We start from the raw sequence: 19884 nt of genomic DNA on the forward strand, positions 1-19884 counted from the left end.
GAATTTTCCATGCTGGATGTCCTGTGAGAAGCAGAATTTATTTTTCAGGTTTCAAGAAAATCTGCTTAGCCTTTTTTGAGTTGTGTATATTAAAACAAACCTTTTCTCCTGTGAATTCTGATAAATGTGCCAAATGTTTCTTAACTTGGTGGTGGCCGACAGCGTTTTATTTAAACATTGAGATCTGAGAATCAAGCCAAATGTAAAGGAAGATCAGTAATTTTGAGGTTATGAGCACTGATGCCACCATCCTCAATTTGTGTATGTTTTCACACACAGGATTTTTGTTAGGTTTCACGGCTCAGTCTGTCTTGGAACGTTTCTTATCTTCTCGTGCTCTCTCCCCTCACTTCCCTTCATAGTTTTCAGCATTTTATTTTGGAAAAATCCACAGTTGGGTCAGTCCAAAGGGAATCTGTGAAATAGAGCACCCTTCCAGGCTGGAGAGGTCATGGTTTGTCAGTCTTCTCCTGCTCAAAGGATGCTACAGAATGTGCTGTCTCCTTTGCTGGCTTTTCAGACTGAAATAACAGATTGTCTTAGTGTTGCTCTCATTGTCTCTAGGATGCTGAGGAGTGTGATAAAGCTGGGAGTGTGGCCACGTGTCAGGCTATTATGCGAGCTGTGATTGGGATTGGGATCGAAGAAGAAGATCGGAAACATACCTGGATGGAAGATGCAGATAGTGTATGTCCGATTATGGCCTTTCTGTTCTCTTTGAATTATAGTAGGGGAAAGGGACTGACAATTGGGAAGGTAGATCTGTTTTTTATGAAACCGAAGGGCTGATATTACTGGCCAGATACCAACAGACTCTGTGCAAGCTTGTCTCTGAGTTCTGTCAGCACTTCTCAATTTTAGTTGCAGCAACCTTCCTGTTCTAGAGACTGCTAGTTGCGCAGAAATTTTGCAGTAATAGGAGTAGATATTGTAGGCCAAGATGGCAATTTTCAAAGGAACCTAAGGAAATTAGGTGGCAGACTTCCTTAGGCTCCTCTGAAAATTCTAGCTCAAATGTTTACATAATCTAACTGGATTTCTTTGTCAGTCTGGACAGACTGAATATGCACTGATAACTAAATTACCAGTATTACTTTTATAAAACTTCCAAAGCTACATTTTCAATATGTTAACCTGGAATTGAGCCTACAAAGCCATGTGTGCACATGTAATCATGCTCACCAGTGAGTTCTGTAGGTAAGCAATGTATATGCAAGCATATAGGACCAATTTTAAAAACATTGGATTTTAAAAATCACCTAAGTGAATTAAGAGCACAAGCCCAATTGAAAATCAATGGCATGCATGTTCCTGAGACTCCTAGGTGCTTGTGAGAATCCCACCATTGCACCTTATTTAGAGTTAAACATTATTCCGAATCCAGTATATATTTAATTTTCGCTAAGTGATTGTTATTCAGATGTTTGTCCTGTTGCTAATATATGGACTTGATAAATACCAGTCACCGGAATTCTTGTAAAACCTTGAGCTCTGTGTCACCATTGATATGTTCGTCATTCTATCCTGCACTTTATATCTCTAGGCCCTCTACTGACTCCCTTTTGATTTACTCCCCTCCCTTTGTTTTTCTCTAGTGTGTTGCTCACAATGCCCTAGAGTGTGCTCGGGCGATTTATGCTTATGCCTTACAAGTTTTCCCAAGCAAGAAAAGTGTTTGGTTGCGAGCAGCCTACTTTGAAAAGAACCATGGAACCAGGTACGTATGCTGCATGTTTCTCACGCTACCAAAAGAGTGTTCTTACAGTTCTAAAGTGTGTGGGTTGGGGTTATTGTAAGCAAAGAAGCTAATAAATTGACCACAAACTATTGAATAACAGGATTTAGAAAGTCTCTGAGCTGATGAAAACCCATTGGAATTGTATGCAGAGATGAGTTTAATTTCTTATGGTGGTAGACAGCACATAATACTGGTGTGAAGTCATTAAAAATCCTCTTGGTGATTGGGGCTACCTGGTATGTGGGAATGATATGGACGTGGTGTTAAACTGTTTGGGAATGGGACATCTGAGAAATGGTGGGAATGTAGGATGGTAAGTCACTTAGAAATCTAGCATGTGTTTCATTTAAACTTCTCCAAGTACACTGGGTGGTCAGTGAGCCAGTGTGTGTGCAGGGAGGCCCTCAGTCAGGTTTTAATTACAAAGTTTGCTAATTTGTATCAGATAACTGTTCTGATTAAGATCACTCTTGAACTTAAATTTAAAAAGAAAAGAAAAGCCACTGCAGATAGCATATCTAAAGCTTGTGCTGTGTCACATGCATCTAATATTTTCTCCTTAGAAAGCTTGGAAGAGGGCCTAAACTTGTAAGGGCCTATGGCCACAATCCTACAAACACATACACACTCGCAAGTAATCCCGTTAAAGCCAATGAGACTACTCAGATGTAACTGATTGCGGGATCTGAGAGTTAACTTGTAATGTTTGAGTGCTTTCTCAGCACATTTGTTTGTTTTTTCCTCCACTGCTGTCAGTTGCCTTTCAAGTTTCCTGGTGGTGACTGACTTTTACCCCCGCATTTCACTTGTAATATAAACTTTTACTCTACTGAAAACATAACTTCTTATCAGTGTGATCCAGGCTACTTCAGCTGATACTGCTGGAAAAGACTTCTTCGTCAGTTGCCCCCATATGTAGTACGGTTTACTGTTGGGCTGAACAGCACTTTCCAAGACACACAAGCTGTATATGAGGTCTCTCCATAAACCCTTGCTTCAAATGATGGTGTCTTAACAACGATTCATTTTTTGTCGAGCCCTTTTCAGAAGTTGATTTTAGAAACTTCATGGAAAAAGAACCCATCCCCTTCTCCTTATGACATGATTTATCAGAGTTTACAGCATTGGACTTTGCAACAATAACTATTTATAACATCGAGTAATAATTGAAGTAGGGTCTGGCACTTCAGCTTTATAGCTGTGCCTTCGAGTTACCGTAGCTCACATTTTCTCGTTTCAGGGAATCGCTGGAGGCTCTCTTGCAGAGAGCGGTGGCTCACTGTCCTAAAGCAGAAGTGCTGTGGCTCATGGGAGCCAAATCAAAGTGGCTGGCTGGAGATGTGCCTGCAGCCAGAAGCATTTTGGCCCTGGCTTTCCAGGTGGGTGTAGCCTTCATTTAACAGACTTGAGCACTTGGCAGATGCATAAATTAATTACTGCCAGGGTGGAACAGAGCAAAGCAAGTGAGTAGGTCCTTTCTAGAGAGGGCTCTGAGCTCCCGCAGCAGCAAAGTTATCCTTTCAAAATGGCAAAACTCTCATTCCTTTTTGTTTCTGTGTTTCCCAGATAGAAAAGAGAAACAGGCTGGAAGGAACCCAGTAGACTGCAACCCTTTCAAAATTGCCACTCCCAGCCCAGTTTCTCCGATTAGCAGTCTCCCCACTATCAGCAGGTTCCTCTGGATGAATTAGTCTACTTCCTCCATTCATTGAAATGTACAGGTTTGGGTTCCAGAACCAGGATCATACCCACAGATAGTGCAGTGCCCTCCTATTTGCCCCCTGTAATTGTCTGTAGCCTGGACCAATATAGTCAGCCTACTGCATAATGAAGGAAATTATCTTCTAGACACTGAAAGGAGTGGGGAGCTCCATAGTGCTGATGCTGAGGAGAGTGGGGCCTCCAGAGCAGAGTGGTAGTAAAACTGAATGACAGCAGAGACTTGTTCTTACTGGAGGTGACTGATTTTTGATTCCACAGCTAGGTTCTTGGAATTTTTAATTGTTCTTAGAGCTCTGAACCTTTTCCAACATTGATGCCCTGAAGTTATTTTGTATTGCAGGAGCACTTACAGACCCCAGTCAGGGATCAAGGGTTCATTTTGCCAGGCACTGTGTTCAGGGGTAATAAAAAAAAAGTCCCTGCGTCAGCGTTATAATCTTTTCACTGTAATTGGTGGTTCAGAAGAAGGTTCAAGGACCAACTCTTCTGTGCAGTTTAGAAATTAAACGTCCAATTCCTAAACTGGCGTAGATCCTTGGATTGTGGGTCTGTTTGGGAGAACTCTTTGTAACCTTAAAAGGCCATAGATGATTGGGAAGAGCTTGAGCTGAAAGAATCCTGGTGCAGATTGACAAGGGCCTGATTACAGTTTTAATCTGAACCAAACAAAGGATTAAATCTTCTGATGAATCAGAGTATATATTTCACTCTGTTCTCGTAGGCCAATCCCAACAGTGAAGAGATCTGGCTGGCTGCTGTGAAGCTGGAGTCTGAAAACAACGAATATGAAAGAGCGAGGAGATTACTGGCAAAAGCGCGTAGCAGTGCCCCCACAGCCAGAGTAAGAACATGTGATGGGTGGAACGACATTCTTCTTCTGATGTGGGGGAGAGGGGCGGGAAGAAGAGGAAGTTCCTTCACTTTCCGGGCCCCAGAGACTTGGCAGATGGCATCCTGCTATTTGTGCTTTGCCGGGACATGAGTGATTTGTTAAAGTGCTTCCCCAGCGCATTGCAACATGAAGTAAACGTATTATGGAGAAAAAAGACTAGGATCAAATAAAACTTTAGAATGTTACACAGATGGCAAAGGTCAAGAAATTCCCAGTTACAGTGGACAGTTTATGTAATAGACATGTTACATAAAGCATGTCTTGCATTTCATTTCTCACGTTTAAAAATGAAACTATCCTATTTGTAGGGAAGACTTTCTAATGCATATTTTTTTGAGTTCCTAGTACAGGCATGTTATCTAAAAGGCGAGACTCTTCTGGTTTGTGATATAAAACTACACTGGTGTGTCAATCCGTAGGATTTAGCTAGCAATATTATGTGTAGGCAGAAGTTATTTTGCCAATTTTCAACTGGGCCATTTTAAAACAGCCTCCCACTGCACCCCTCAAACAAAATAGATCTAGTCTTTGTAATAGGGAAAATAAAGCAAAATTTAATTAAAAAAATTTACCCCTCATCCTTGATCTTTTCAACATTCCTCTCTACCTGGCAGTCAGGGTTGTGAAACTTTCGTATGTCAGATTTGATGCTGTTGCTCCTTGCATGGGCTATTGGGGGTGTTCAAAGATGTGGGAAGCTAATAGTATCTAAATGTCTTGCAGTCTGTATTTGATTTTTGGTTTTAGTCTTTCACAATCTGGACCAGCAAGAAGCACATTACCTCTCAACAATGGCCCTTCTAAATGGTAAAGCGAAGAATTGCAAGCAGTATGTGGCAGTCCTTAGCCTTCTAGTTCAGAGCTTTGGAGTGTGGGGAAGGAGGGAAAGAGGTCCTGGGAGCCACATTTACAACTGTGGTAGAGACCTGGTAAAGGAAAGTGGGGTGTGGTAGGAAAGCCGGTGAGCAAACTCATGTTCATATGCTCTTCTACTGCCTAAATATTTGTGTCTGGAATACTTCTTTAATATCACTTATATGCACTCTGCTTATAGTTGGGGCAAAGGTTAAGTTTGATCATGTTGTTCCAGCTCCTGGATAACTTTTGTGTTGATCTCTAGCTGTTGCTGACTTCCAGAATTTTTTTAGCCTTAATTTTCCTGTTTTCAGAAGTCTGTTCCTAGTCTGCTAATGTAATAGCTGTATGTTTGTGGAACAAGGAATCCACTGCATTGATATGTTACTGGATCAATAACTGCTAATGATAAAGCACCTTCTTGTCTGGTGTTAGGTCTTTATGAAATCAGTGAAATTGGAATGGGTGCTTGGGAACATTGCTGCTGCCCAGGAGCTCTGTGAGGAAGCCCTGAAGCACTATGAAGACTTCCCCAAGCTGTGGATGATGAAAGGGCAGATCGAGGAGCAAGATGAGCTAATAGAAAAAGCTCGGGAAGCCTATAATCAAGGGGTAAGAATGGATATGATTCCATCTCTGCTTTCATGCCTCCAGTATGAGGAAATTGTGTATTGACTGTCTTCCTCAAAGCAAAAGCCATAACTTGTAGGAATCTGTCCCTGGCAAACTGGTAGGCTGGATGCTGACATCTTGCTAAAATGGTAGAATGATCACATAGGAATAGCTAGGTGAAGAGGTTGAGCAAAGTATGAACATCTAAACCAGAGTCTCTGGATAGAATTTATCCTCCACTAGAGTAATATTCATTCCAAGATCCTTCCAAGTTACATGTATTTGGTGCATTCAGATTTGTCTGTGTAAAATGAGAGGCTAATCTCTTCTTCGCCACACATTCATGCTCTGTAGTATAAACATCAAACCACACATCCAAGTAGATTGACTATGGTTATGCTATAACCGAGTTACCTATTCTTTCAGTTGTATTGACAATGTTAAGAGGAAGCTGGCCATATGCTTGTTCTTGATTGGGGGGAGGGGGAATTCAAGCTCCCCTTTAAAATATTTACTTTTTCTATTCAATATTCTAATGGCTACCAAAGCAAAAAAAGTACCCGTTGGTAGGTTTTACGAGGAACAAAGTGCAAGGAGAGAGCTTATGTAGTCCAAAGAGATTCATTAGCCACCAAAAAGGTGCATGCTGCCATATACCCCAAATATATTTGGGGCACGTCTTGGGAGTGATGTGGAATAAGAGAGTGAATGCTCTTAAAATTAGCCATGAAACTGACTTGGAGACATGTTAGTAATTGGAGGCTAAAAGTGGCCTAAAGTCCCTTAAAGTCAAAGGAAACCTAAATTTAGATGCCATGTTCTCCTCTGCTGATGCAGCACTTTATGTTCCATCTCAAGGCGACACAGATTTTGAATACACCCATTAGTCAAGGTGTGTTTCCACATAACACTGAGGCAGCTCAGTAATATACAGTGCATTGCCCTTTTTTTCCCCTGGAACTTCAAGAGACAAGACAAAAAATTATTTTTCACAGGGATTCCTATCATAAAACTCACCAGAAAGGCTGTGAAAAATATCAAGTGACACCAGTGACTCACATTTCCCCCTTCTCCCCATACTTCAGAGTTTCACTAAGGATTCGCTTCTCTGGAAGTTGCTCTGCAGCTTTGGCATAAAAAGTAGTCAATTCTATAAACTCCCCATTGTCCTCTCTCCCTGTTGCCCCAAACCATGGTTTGTTTGCTTTCTTTTAAACAGTTGAAGAAGTGCCCCCATTCCACGCCCCTGTGGCTCTTGCTGTCCAGGCTGGAGGAGAAAGTTGGGCAACTGACCAGAGCAAGAGCCATCTTGGAGAAGTCTCGCTTGAAGAATCCAAAGAATCCAGACCTCTGGTGAGTAGTGTAGAGCTGAACTGAGTACACATGAACAATAAGGGCAATGTATTTTTTATGCTGACCACCTTTCACCCTTCCCCAACCTCCTGCCATCCAAGCATGGATTCTCTATCCAAATTATCGCATATAGCCAGAAGGAAATCCTGGGTATTTCACTCTTTTGCTTTGGGGACAACAATTCCCTTCTGAATACCTGCAGTCCTCTGGGGGGCTCTTCTAGGACACAGCTGCCATCATGTTACTTGTTTGGGGAATGCAGTTGGTTGCCAGCTGTTTTCTTTTAATGGAAACTGTAGCTTAATTTAAACTAACGTTCTGAAACCAGGTCTTTCCTTTTCCATGTTAATTCAGTCTCCTCTAAATGTTTTTATCTAAGATGACAGTTACAAAATAAAGGTCACAATTGTCTCTTAACCCAGGGGATGGAAAAATTATAATAGTCATTGATTCTTCCATGATTTCCTGCTGAACACATTTAGCCCAATGAGCTTATGAGAGTGAGCAAAATTAGTCTCCTGGAAGCTGTGCAGAGAGCACTGGTAGATGTGTTCTTAACAAATCCCATGTCCTTCAAATGAAATGTCTCACTGGTGGGCTCCTGCTTTCTTAGATACTGAATTGAGATGTTGACAATGCTATCTTTTCCACACCAGGTTAGAGTCCGTGCGATTAGAATACAGAGCTGGACTAAAGAACATTGCTAATACGCTGATGGCCAAGGCATTGCAGGAATGTCCCAACTCGGGTAAGGAGGAGCTGATTTTTCTGAAATCCAGTTATTTTTGCTTGGTGGATAAGAGGGTTCCTCATCTCTCTAAGATGTTTCTACTAGCCATGTCGTCTTATGTACCGGTCAGATTATGATATGCTGTAGGAGGTGGTAATTTCTTTCTTCAGAAGAAGTGTTGCAGATCTGTTAGAGGTCTTGACTCTTGCCTGAAGAAAAGGGCATGGATTGTTCACAGGTGGTTCAGTTTTTCTGCAGTGTTGCTTGGATTGTGATATCAGGCCTGTGTCCAGTTTGTGGTTCCTGGTTTCCTGAGAGAGTATCTTGGACATGGGTAACTTTTTTTTCCTCTGAGAACTAAACTGATGTCTCCTGTTTAAAAGAGGTGATAAGTTCTGGGATTGAATGAAAGCACTCTGGGTTAACAGAGATCATTTGTGCAGTAGAACTGTTCAGCAGGCTATGATTTAGTGGAAAAATTATGAGATTTCTTTGCATCTTCCATTACGAGATGTGCACTCATAAGAATTCCTTATATCGTAGCTTGTCGGCACCTTCACAACACTTCCATGGGATAGATAAATACTATCTCCATTTTATAGATGCGGAAAACTAATTGTGTGCACTTGCTAAGGATAACACAGCAGATCGGTGTTGGAGCCAGGACTAGAATGCAAGTGTTCTGACTCCCACCCTCCCACTAGGTCAAGAGTTTCTGAACATTTTTGTAGCATGAACCACATAGAAGTATTTCGTCCTGAACCTCCTTCCCTGCCATTCATGATTGCTGAGTTCTCTTCCTAGTCACAATTGTATAACAGCCCTGTAGCAACTACATAGGTAAATAATCTTGAGAAAGAAAAGCTTTTTATTTTAAGGATCTTTTTTTCCCCCTGTTGTGGAATACCACAATAGTCATAAAACACATGGTCAGGTCATGGACTTTTCTACACTGGTACAAATATACCCTGCAAGTAAAGGGAAGCCCTGAAAGAGACAAAGGGAAAATTCTTGCTCTAAACGATCAGTGAAATCAGAACAAAGTTAGAGAGAGAGAGAGTGTGTGTGTGTGTACCCCACCCCCAATGGCCCTGCAGCTCCCAGGCAGGGGGGCAGAGTGCTGGACCCTCCTCCCTCCCCATTTTGTCAGGGATGTTTTGAGTAAAAGTCAGGGACAGGTCAGTGCTTCCATGAATATTTGTTTATTGCCTGTGACCTGTCCATGACTTTCACTAAAAATATCCGTGACAGAATCGTATCCTTACCTATGATGCATACATTGCTACCACTTACAGGAAGCTATTGCTCTGAACCACCTGATGGAATCCTGACAGATGTAAGACTTCTAAAGATTTTCATAGATTGAGAGTGTTCCACAGGTGTGGCTGGCTGACATGTGAACCAGAAGATTTCATGCTCCTTTGAGCAGATTTCCTTTTCAGCTTTTGGCAATGAAAGAAAAATTCTCTGGGGCTGTGTAACCTTAAACTTCTGTGGGCATTTAGAGCAGTTTTTCTGGGCCTCCTGTGACTGGCCTGTTTGGCAGCAGTGTACAGTAAGGATCATTGGGAGGACTTCAGCGTTCTTCATCAAACTCTTCCAACTACTTCCAGGTGGTATGTTTTATAGCTTCTTAATGTTTTTCCTCCTGAGGGTAATTACCTGTCATATTCACTTTGAAGAGATAGATGTAGTGTGTCCCATACAATTAAAATTACATACTCAACAATTTCACTCCTGCCTATCTGAGAGATTTGGTTACCTTTTTGGTCCGGGTTGTTCACTATGGGCTTGTCTCTCTAGTGCAGATGCAGAGCTCTCTAGGGCAGATGCAGTATAAGCTGGCAGAAGTTCTTCTTCTGCAGGCATAGCTGCTCCAGCTCATTCTTCTGTCAGCATCGTTGCATCTACACCAGGGTTTTGGTGGCATAACTGTGTTGGCTATGGGGTGTGATTTCCACCCTCCCCCGGACTCCTAGCCAACAACTCTGCTGGCAAAACTTTGTAGTATAGACCAGGTTCAAGTTTAGCTACCGCCAATCTGCCAATAATGACTTTGTGTGGTCTATTATTTTCATACTAAGTGCCCCCTTCATAGCAGACTACTAGAAATGTATATATTTTCAAGGCATTTTAGCTTTGCTTCTAATAATTTGTTGGCAGTGGTGTTGGGAAATATACTGTGTGCATGAAGAGAACTGTGGAAAGTTTCATCAGACCGTTTATCCCTTCATGCTAACCACTGGAAAGCTGATGAGTGTATCCCACCTTTTGGCACTCATGAATTAACTGAATTAGTATGTAGGCAAATGCATGTGATTTGTCTGTACAATTAAAACATTTACCTGCACTTGTGGGATAACCGTGTTCAAACATTGCTTACAGATGCATCCATAAATGGCCGATGGCCACCACATAACACCAATCGTGTGTTGCATGATGCAGGGTCTCCAGAAGAGGTTTGAGGATAGTTCTATATTGCACTGTTCCCATTGTGTGGTGGTCTCAGCTGAAAGTCTTTGGGGCCGGCACATACCTAGTGTATGAAGTACCAAAGAAAATGGAAAGCTAAGAGTGTGTATTGTGGAAACTCTTCAAAGCTGGAGTCTCAGTACTCGGGGAATAGCAGCTGATACTGCAGAGCACAAAATAAAGAAACATTCAGTACAAAGTTAGTGAGTTTTGGTAAGAGCTATTTGAGCATTAGGTTGGTTCATCACAGGATGACTATGAAGCACCAATATGATGCGGCTGTGAAAGAGGCTAATGCAATCCTAGGATGCATCCGGCAAGGTATTTCTAGGAGAGATGGGGAAGTGTTGTTACCATTATACAAGACACTGGTGAGATCTCATCTGGAATAGTGTGTGCAGTTCTGGTCTCCTGTCTTTAAGAAAGACAAATTCAAACTGGAACAGGTGCAGAGAAGGGCTACTAAAATGATCAGAGGAATGGATAACCTATCTTACAAGAGGAGACTTAAGGAGCTTGGCTTGTTTAGCCTAACAAAACGAAGTAGAGGGGGAGATATGATTGCTCTCTATAAATACATCAGGGGGATAAACACCAGGCAAGGAGAGGAATTCTTTAAGTTAAGGGACAACATTGGCACTAGAACAAATGACTATAAACTGGCCATCAATAAGTTTAGGCTTGAAATTAGATGAAGGTTTCTAACCATCAGAAAAGTGAAGTTTTGGAACAGTCTTCCAAGGGGAGTAGTAGGGGCAAAAAACCTAACTTATTTTAAGACTGAGCTTGCTAAATTTATGGAGGGGATGGTGTGATTGCCTACAAAGGCCTATGGCCCATCCCTGACTGCTATTAGCAAATATGTCCACTGGCCAGAGATGGGACACTAGAGGGGGAGGGCTCTGAGTTAAAAAGAATTCTTTCCCAGGTGTCTGGCAGGTGGTTCTTGCCCACATGCTCAGTGTTTCATTGATTGCCATATGTGGGTTGGGAAATAATTTTTCCCCAGGTCAGATTGGCAGAGACCCTGAGGGAGTTTGCCTTCCTCTTCAGAGTGAGGCGCATGGGTCATTGGCTGTTTTGAACTAGAGTAAGTGGTGGATTCTCTGTATCTTGAAGTCTTTAAATCAAGATTTGAGGACTTCAGTAACTCAGCCAGAAGATATGGGCCTCCTACAGGAGTGGGTGGGTGAGGTTCTGTGGCCTGCCATATGCAGGAGGTCAGACTAGATCATCACGATGGTCCCTTCTGGCCTGAAAGTCTGAGACAGTAAAGACACTCCATTCTGGATTTAAGCTTCTATCATACTCCTTATTCTTGGTAATGTGGCCTTTTAATCTCTGATTTAACAAAAATTGGAATCTTCCTATTTGTTTTTTAGGAATCCTATGGTCAGAAGCAATTTTCCTTGAGGCAAGACCACAGCGAAAGACCAAAAGTGTGGATGCCCTGAAGAAGTGTGAGCACGACCCTCACGTCCTGTTGGCTGTAGCCAAGTGAGTTGCTATTCCTATTTTAATTAAGTAAAAATAGACATTTTGTGTCTGTACACAAGTTGAGGTCACATACACAACAAAAACACTGCTGCAGATCGGTATCACGTGGTCTTGCTTCAATACAGTATTGATATGCCTCAAATCCAGGAACAACTGATGCATCTGTGTAGCTGCCTCTGAGCATCAGTGCAGATCAGCTTCTTTCGCTTGGTTGAACACAAGCTGTCTGCCTTTTCTCAGAGTACTAATGTCAGCTAGGAAGTGTAGGAGTACAGTGGGGAACACAGTGGATTCATGCTGAGATCTGTTCTAGTGTTAGGTTTATGTACACTGAAAACATTACTAGCAGGAGATACCTTGGTACATAACTTTGACAAAGACTTGAAGACAAGCTGTCATTGCTTTTACTTTTTAGGATATGTTGTTCATGCCTATGGAAGCATGGGGCTGCTTGCGCTGGCCACTGTGCCAGTTTAATGTGGACAGGTTATTTAAACTCCGTCTCTTCCCCGCCTGCCCTCTTAGTCCCCAAATTCTGCCAGTGGCCCATAATCTTGACCTGCTGTATTCTGCTTTTCCAGCTCTGCTTCCGTCATCCCATGCTGTTTCATTTTGGGCATTTCCTGTGTATAAGCTGCCAATTGTGCTGAATTTGCTTCTGTGAAGCAGGCAAATGTCCATTTAGGAATTGAAACAAGACTAAAATATCATTTTTCTCTTGTTGCCTAGACCAAATTTTGAGTTATCGAATGTTGAAGGGCTAGTACTTTAATACACAGTGCTTCATGGCTTTTTTCCTGTTCTTTTATGTTAAGGGCCTCCATTCAAGTGCAGGGCTGATTTTAGTGCAATAGTGATTGAAACCAGTTGTTTTTTCTTTTGTAAATACAAGAAGAGTTTAATAGAGGAAGTGTGTAAAACAGTGCCCAACTCTTTCACAACTTTTCTTGTAAGCCAAAGCAAATCATACAGGATTCACTCCAGTTACTGTGGCACTAGGGTCTGCCAGACAATGACAGCTGACTTGTTGAGATTTGTCGGCAAAGGAGAAGAATTTTAACTTTCGCTTTAGGGAAACTGGTTCCAGGCCCTTTCTGGTACAGCCTCAGACTATTTAGTAGCTAAACTAAACCCAGCACAGGTTGCTTCCGCCTCCCATAATGAGTCTTATGTATGTATCTCTGATACCTAGGGCTGTAACATGATTGTGAAGAGCTTTTGTTAAAAGTAAATAAGTTACTGCAAATTGTTACTTTGCAGGTGTTTTGTCTGTTTCCTATCAGTGTTCATGCTCTTTAAATCACAGTTTATCTAACACCGAACAATCAAGAGTATCATAAGGCTTAAAAATCAATCATGTTATCAAACCATAAAATTATACAACTTAGCAGCTTAGCCAATCACACAGCCTCCTATTCATAAAGACCTCGCTAGTTTTAATTGAACTCTATTTGATGTACAGAAACCAAACCCATAAAATATTGACACAGTTGAGTAGTTCTTGGGGGGAGAAGTTTTGAAATTCATGAGAAAATTTTAGAAATGGTGACAGGCAATGTGAGTGCAAAAGTTGGGTTTAAACATCTAAATCCCACTCCTACCCTTTTGCATTGAAATAGATTTTCAATGTACATCTGTTTCAGTAGATTTTAGTATTTCACTATATACATGCATGGTACGATGGGTTCTGCTTTAGAGCTTGGCCTTCGTAAATCTGGACACACTTCTGTAGGTACAGGACTTAGATAAGTTCCAAATATCTAAAGATTGTACATAGCTTGTTAGATAGCTACAAGATCATCTCAAAACATTAAGAACGTGGGGGTGGGAGATAAGATTGCCTGCCTAATCCTGTCATTTTCTGACTTTGGGGCAGCATGATTGACTGACAATAAGCAAATGAGGGAGGAAGATTCTGTCTGGGTTTCAAAAAGTAATAACATTCTTTCTTCAGAACATCTGACTCTCCCACCTGCTTCCTTTTTGGGTTGGGAGCTAATTTACCCTTTTAGACTCAGCAATCAGCAAGGAAACAGTGGATGTTCCATTTCACCTCTGTAGTCCCTCTTCCACCTTCCCAAGCAGAAGGATCTCTTTTGCATAGCTGCCCCCTTTGTTCTGGGAGAGCCAAGAGCTGAACTTTTTAAACTGTGTCAGATGACCAGTTGTCTCTGCAAGTAGAGAATGACCTGCCAACTGCCCACTTCTGCTTTTCTCTCTTTCCTTCCCACAACAGGTTGTTCTGGAGCGAGCGTAAAATAACCAAGGCCCGAGAATGGTTCCATCGGACAGTGAAGATAGATTCAGACCTGGGGGATGCCTGGGCTTTCTTTTACAAATTCGAGCTCCAGCATGGCACTGAGGTAAGAGAGTGTGTCTCTCTCTCTCTAGAAAGAAGCCGTGACCTCCTGGGGAGTGGTGTGGCGTGCCCATCCCATCTTCAGCTGGCTATCAGGACTGTTTTTGCAGCCCATCGTCACTACAGATTAATCAGCAACAGGAATTACTGCTCAGCCGTTAAGGGCACCCTGTTCCTAGCAGAGAGTGCGTTGCTCTGCATTACACTTGGCCTGAGGAGTGAGAGGCTGAGACTGCTTTTGCTAACTAGATAATTATGAGCAGTGTGACTTAAAACGTGATGTTTTTAAAACCAGCATTGTTAATAGATGGAATTACTTTTTAGATTTCACCTTCAGAAATTGGCAACTGACTGCCTTTACAAAAGGAAAATGTAAACCTACAAATGGCTTTATCATTTTATGAATCCAGAACCTTTCAGAACAGCTATCTCAAAGCTCTAAACAAAAAAGGTTATGTATCTTTACAGACAGCTTTATGTGGCTGGGAAACAATTGTGTGCAAGCCTAGTGTTTGATTATAGATCAGAGCAACTGTAAGTCTAGTGTACCCCATCTGTGTTCTCTATGTGGTTCTGCAGGAAATGGTAATTGTCAAGCCAAATACCATCTTGAATGCTCACTGCCATTGCACATCTACTCTTAAACTGAAGTGTGTAGTTTCTGCTTTTGAAGCAGAGGATGGGGGATTCTTCAGGATCAGTTAGCAATGCCACAGCTCTTAGAATCATAGAATATCAGGGTTGGAAGGGACCCCAGAAGGTCATCTAGTCCAACCCCCTGCTCGAAGCAGGACCAATTCCCAGTTAAATCATCCCAGCCAGGGCTTTGTCAAGCCTGACCTTAAAAACGTCTAAGGAAGGAGATTCTACCACCTCCCTAGGTAACGCATTCCAGTGTTTCACCACCCTCTTAGTGAAAAAGTTTTTCCTAATATCCAATCTAAACCTCCCCCACTGCAACTTGAGACCATTACTCCTCGTTCTGTCATCTGCTACCATTGAGAATAGTCTAGAGCCATCCTCTTTGGAACCCCCTTTCAGGTAGTTGAAAGCAGCTATCAAATCACCCCTCATTCTTCTCTTCTGCAGGCTAAACAATCCCAGCTTCCTCAGCCTCTCCTCATAACTCATGTGTTTCAGTCCCCTAATCATTTTTGTTGCCCTTTGCTGGACTCTCTCCAATTTATCCACATCCTTCTTGAAGTGTGGGGCCCAAAACTGGACACAGTACTCCAGATGAGGCCTCACCAATGTCGAATAGAGGGGAACGATCACGTCCCTCGATCTGCTCACTATGCCCCTACTTATACATCCCAAAATGCCATTGGCCTTCTTGGCAACAAGGGCACACTGCTGACTCATATCCAGCTTCTCGTCCACTGTCACCCCTAGGTCCTTTTCCGCAGAACTGCTGCCTAGCCATTCGGTCCCTAGTCTGTAGCTGTGCATTGGGTTCTTCCGTCCTAAGTGCAGGACCCTGCACTTATCCTTATTGAACCTCATCAGATTTCTTTTGGCCCAATCCTCCAATTTGTCTAGGTCCTTCTGTATCCTATCCCTCCCCTCCAGCGTATCTACCACTCCTCCCAGTTTAGTATCATCCGCAAATTTGCTGAGAGTGCAATCCACACCATCCTCCAGATCATTTATGAAGATATTGAACAAAACCAGCCCCAGGACCGACCCTTGGGACACTCCACTTGATACCGGCTGCCAACTAGACATGGAGCCATTGATTACTACCTGTTGAGCCCGACAATCTAGCCAGCTTTCTACCCACCTTATAGTGCATTCATCCAGCCCATACTTCCTTAACTTGCTGACAAGAATACTGTGGGAGACCGTGTCAAAAGCTTTGCTAAAGTCAAGAAACAATACATCCACTGCTTTCCCTTCATCCACAGAACCAGTAATCTCATCATAGAAGGCGATTAGATTAGTCAGGCATGACCTTCCCTTGGTGAATCCATGCTGGCTGTTCCTGATCACTTTCCTCTCATGCAAGTGCTTCAGGATTGATTCTTTGAGGACCTGCTCCATGATTTTTCCAGGGACTGAGGTGAGGCTGACTGGCCTGTAGTTCCCAGGATCCTCCTTCTTCCCTTTTTTAAAGATTGGCACTACATTAGCCTTTTTCCAGTCATCCGGGACTTCCCCGGTTCGCCACGAGTTTTCAAAGATAATGGCCAATGGCTCTGCAATCACAGCCGCCAATTCTTGTACGGTTAGGCCGAATATGCACTTCTCTCTACATGCGCGCTCTGGTGTTCCTTTACCAATTTCACTAGATATCACAGCATGGAAAAATAATATAGATTTAAAAATTAGAAACTGCTACCCCAATAATAGCTGCAGTAAAATATGCATTGTTGAGCACTGACCCCACGCACACTAATTTTTCTGTGTGGTCCTCCAAAGATAGTATTTCCACTCAGTCCACCAGGAGTGATATCTCAAAAAACACCACCACAAAGAACGCGACACAGTTGGCAGCCTGTCTTGGCCATCCACAGTTACATTAGCAGATACAAAAATGTATGAGATCAACCTTCATTCTTCAAGGCGTAAGCCATCCGCTAGCTGCTTGGGGTTAGTAAGAAGCTTCCCTATAGGTGTTGCTGGATAATTGTCCCTTATGAGGGTTTTTATCCCATCCCCTGAAATATCTATATGGGCTGCGGTTGGAAGTAGCATATCGGATCTGATGGACCATTGTTCTAATCCAGTATGGCAGTTCCTATGTAATGCTCATGAGAAACCTGGTACTGAGCTGATGTGAGACTTCTCAGCTTCAGGGAGATGAGTCCCCCTCGATATGCGTGATGTGTTAAGGCAACACAAGGAAAGCGTCCACCACAGTTGCTTTGATTCTGCCTGAACTGTGAATAGGGAAACGGTTTCATTGTCTGGCAGCCTAGAATGTACTAAGACTAGGCTATAGAGCACCGTATTAGATTCATAACTCCGCAAAATATCCGTTTTTGTGTGTTCTCTCACCACAAATCTTAGATTCTGTGAAGAGCAACTATGTAAAGAATGTGGGGAAAGGTAGATGGTGGAAAACCAAAAATAGTTTGTCAGCCATTGGGCTGCTTTGCAAAGCAGAACAGTTGCCATTGCTGCCAATCTTTAACCTTCAGTTATTCCTAACCCTGATTTCCACCGCTTTTTCTTTTTTTAATGGTTTGTATAGGCCCTTAACTTCCAGCACAATGTACCAGTGCGTTAGGAGGAACGGTAGGATCTGAAGACCTTCTTGCTCAGCTAGGGGAAAGAATTGGGGGATTAAGGTAGTCCCAGCCTGTTGTTTTCCTTCCTCCATAGGAGCAGCAGGAAGAGGTGAAAAAGCGCTGTGAGAATGCTGAGCCCCGCCATGGAGAGCTGTGGTGTGAAGTGTCCAAGGACATAGAGAACTGGCAGAAGAAAATTGGAGAGATCCTAGTCGTTGTGGCTGCCAAAATTAAAAATGCCTTCTAGAGTATGCTGTGTTCAGCTGCGTCAATCACCCCTGGAGGACACGGCCCCTTTGCTATACGTTTCCAACCCTGCCAGCAACACAATTGCGTAGAGTAAACGAAGGAAGTTGGTGGAACAAAGGAGGACCCCTGGTTTTCCAAAAAAAATATTAAGATGAGGAGACAGTCCCTTCCACTTCTGCGGTAGCCCTTGAGACTGCACATTGACGTCGTTGGTGTGGCATAATCAGATGCATTTGTGTTATGGTGTCTTCTGTGAACATTGCTGGCAGGTGGTGGTGCTGAGTAATTTTGCATAGGTTTGATGGGCATTCTCATTCGGATGTGTGAACCCATTTTGTAAATTCAAACCTTAATTATTACTTGATCACTTTCTGATGACTTGCAACTCCTCTGGTGTCTTCCCTGGCATGAGTTCTCTTCCTGTCAGCCAGGCCTTCAGTTTCTTGGTGTTTGGCCCATTTAATGACTCATTGTCAACAAAGCTGTCTCCTTGATATTTAAACATACTGAGGCTTAAAGTAAATAGAGGAACCAAAGAACAATAATCGGTGGAAGACATGCCTGGAATTTTGGGGTGGAAAGAAGGGCATGGTGGCAGAAATGGAAGGCAAAAATGTGTGTTTGGTGTGACAAAGCTAGACTGGAACTGCCTCCTCAACTTTTGGGGTAGAATCCTGGTCAGATTTTTGTGGAAAACTATTCATAATTGAGCATTTTGTGAAATTCAATAACCAGAACCTATTTTTAGTGATATTTTCTCTAATTTTTAAATGTATAATGTAAGCATATTATTTTAATAGAATAATTTCACTGTAATACTACAGCAGTAGTGTTAAAACAACATGGTAAAAACAACTTGAGGCTCTCTAAAGAAAAAATCTTTATTCTTAGAACCATTAAGAAGCCATGTGCTTTAGCAACTGAAGCTGACCTCCAGGATGGATGGATATGAAAAACTTCTCCAAACTCAAATGGAGAAACTAGCTTGTTGCTGGGATGATCTTGGAGCACATAGATTATCTCTGTGTCTGTAGCCCCTGTAAGTTGTCTTAGGTTCATGAGTAAGGTTTTGTAAACCTATGAGCAGTGCCATTTTTTGACCCAAAGGGGTGACTTTCGGTCTCTTGATCCTCCTTTGAGTGAAAAGAAATGTCCTCCAGAGAGATTGTATCTATTTTCTTCACCAACTGAAAGATACAAACGTCTCCAACTTCATTTAATAGCATTTGTATATTAGGATATAGTGATTTTTTTTTAAGTATGTATCATCATAGAATGTTGCTTGAAGAAAACCTGTCACTTGCCTGGAAAACTGTACAGATGTAATGGGATGCTATAAAATACAACTGTCTTGTGTTTCGCTTTGAATTCTATTTGAGCACCATTTCCTCCATTGCACTGACTGTTGCGTGTCAAAGACTAAATGCAGGGTGGTTGGATCTGACTAGTGGGTGGGTATCCTATAAAAGGCCAGCTACACTCCTTACAACGGTACCCCTGTGAGGAATGTATCTGTCTGCCAAGCTTTCTCATGTTCTTTTGCTTTAAGTGCCACATTGTTTAAGAAGTGGCCACTCTTGATGAAAGTTTTTCTTCCAGATTTATAAATGCGAAATGAAACCCATGTGTTCTCTCTCAGGTATCTGGTGAGAACATGTGCAATTGCACCTTCATTAAGAAAAGTATACCGCATTGGTGTGCTGTGGGCTTGTAAGCTTTCAAAGGCTCAGGCCTGCAGCTGTTAGGGCAAGCAGCATGGAGAGGGAAGACCTCCAGTATCCCAAGAGATTCTCCACCACCAACAGTGACTTTCCTTCCGTCGCTGGAGAATGGGGACTGATGCAGAGGGAGAGTGAAGGTTCTCTGCATGGGGGATGCAGGGGCTGAGTCTGAGTCTGGGTTAACCGTACTGAGAGAGGACAGGAGCGTTTGTTGGTTGGGATGGGGAGGGTATAGATAAGGGGATAGTTTAAGTAGGATTTCCCAGAGTTGGGTCAAACTAATGTTCTGCAGGGGGTCAGCTTGAAAAAATTTGTTAACAAATTAGACTAGGTGGGTGAGGTAATGCTTTATTGGACCAACTTCTGTTGGTGAGAGAGACAAGCTTAAAGCAATGGAAGTTGGTCCAATAAAAGATACTACCTCGACCACCTTGTCTCTCTAATATCCTGGGAC

The 19884-nt window shown here is 42.5% G+C and overlaps 1 protein-coding gene across 1 annotated transcript in view; it reads left to right on the forward strand.

Moving 5' to 3' along the window:
- Window positions 1-19077, forward strand: part of PRPF6 (pre-mRNA processing factor 6) — a 34748-nt gene extending 15671 nt beyond the window's left edge. Inside the window, exons 12-21 of the mRNA XM_084645321.1 lie at window positions 565-687; window positions 1596-1717; window positions 2979-3117; window positions 4182-4301; window positions 5643-5819; window positions 7039-7172; window positions 7829-7920; window positions 11757-11871; window positions 14108-14234; window positions 17555-19077. Of these exons, the coding sequence (XP_084501447.1) occupies window positions 565-687; window positions 1596-1717; window positions 2979-3117; window positions 4182-4301; window positions 5643-5819; window positions 7039-7172; window positions 7829-7920; window positions 11757-11871; window positions 14108-14234; window positions 17555-17707 (1302 nt within the window). The 3' untranslated portion in view covers window positions 17708-19077. The remainder of the gene's footprint in view (window positions 1-564; window positions 688-1595; window positions 1718-2978; window positions 3118-4181; window positions 4302-5642; window positions 5820-7038; window positions 7173-7828; window positions 7921-11756; window positions 11872-14107; window positions 14235-17554) is intronic.
- Window positions 19078-19884: the final 807 nt, after the last annotated feature.

This window comes from Lepidochelys olivacea (genome assembly GCF_965140295.1).
Source record: "Lepidochelys olivacea isolate rLepOli2 genome assembly, chromosome: 13".
Lineage (NCBI taxonomy): Eukaryota > Metazoa > Chordata > Testudines > Cheloniidae > Lepidochelys > Lepidochelys olivacea.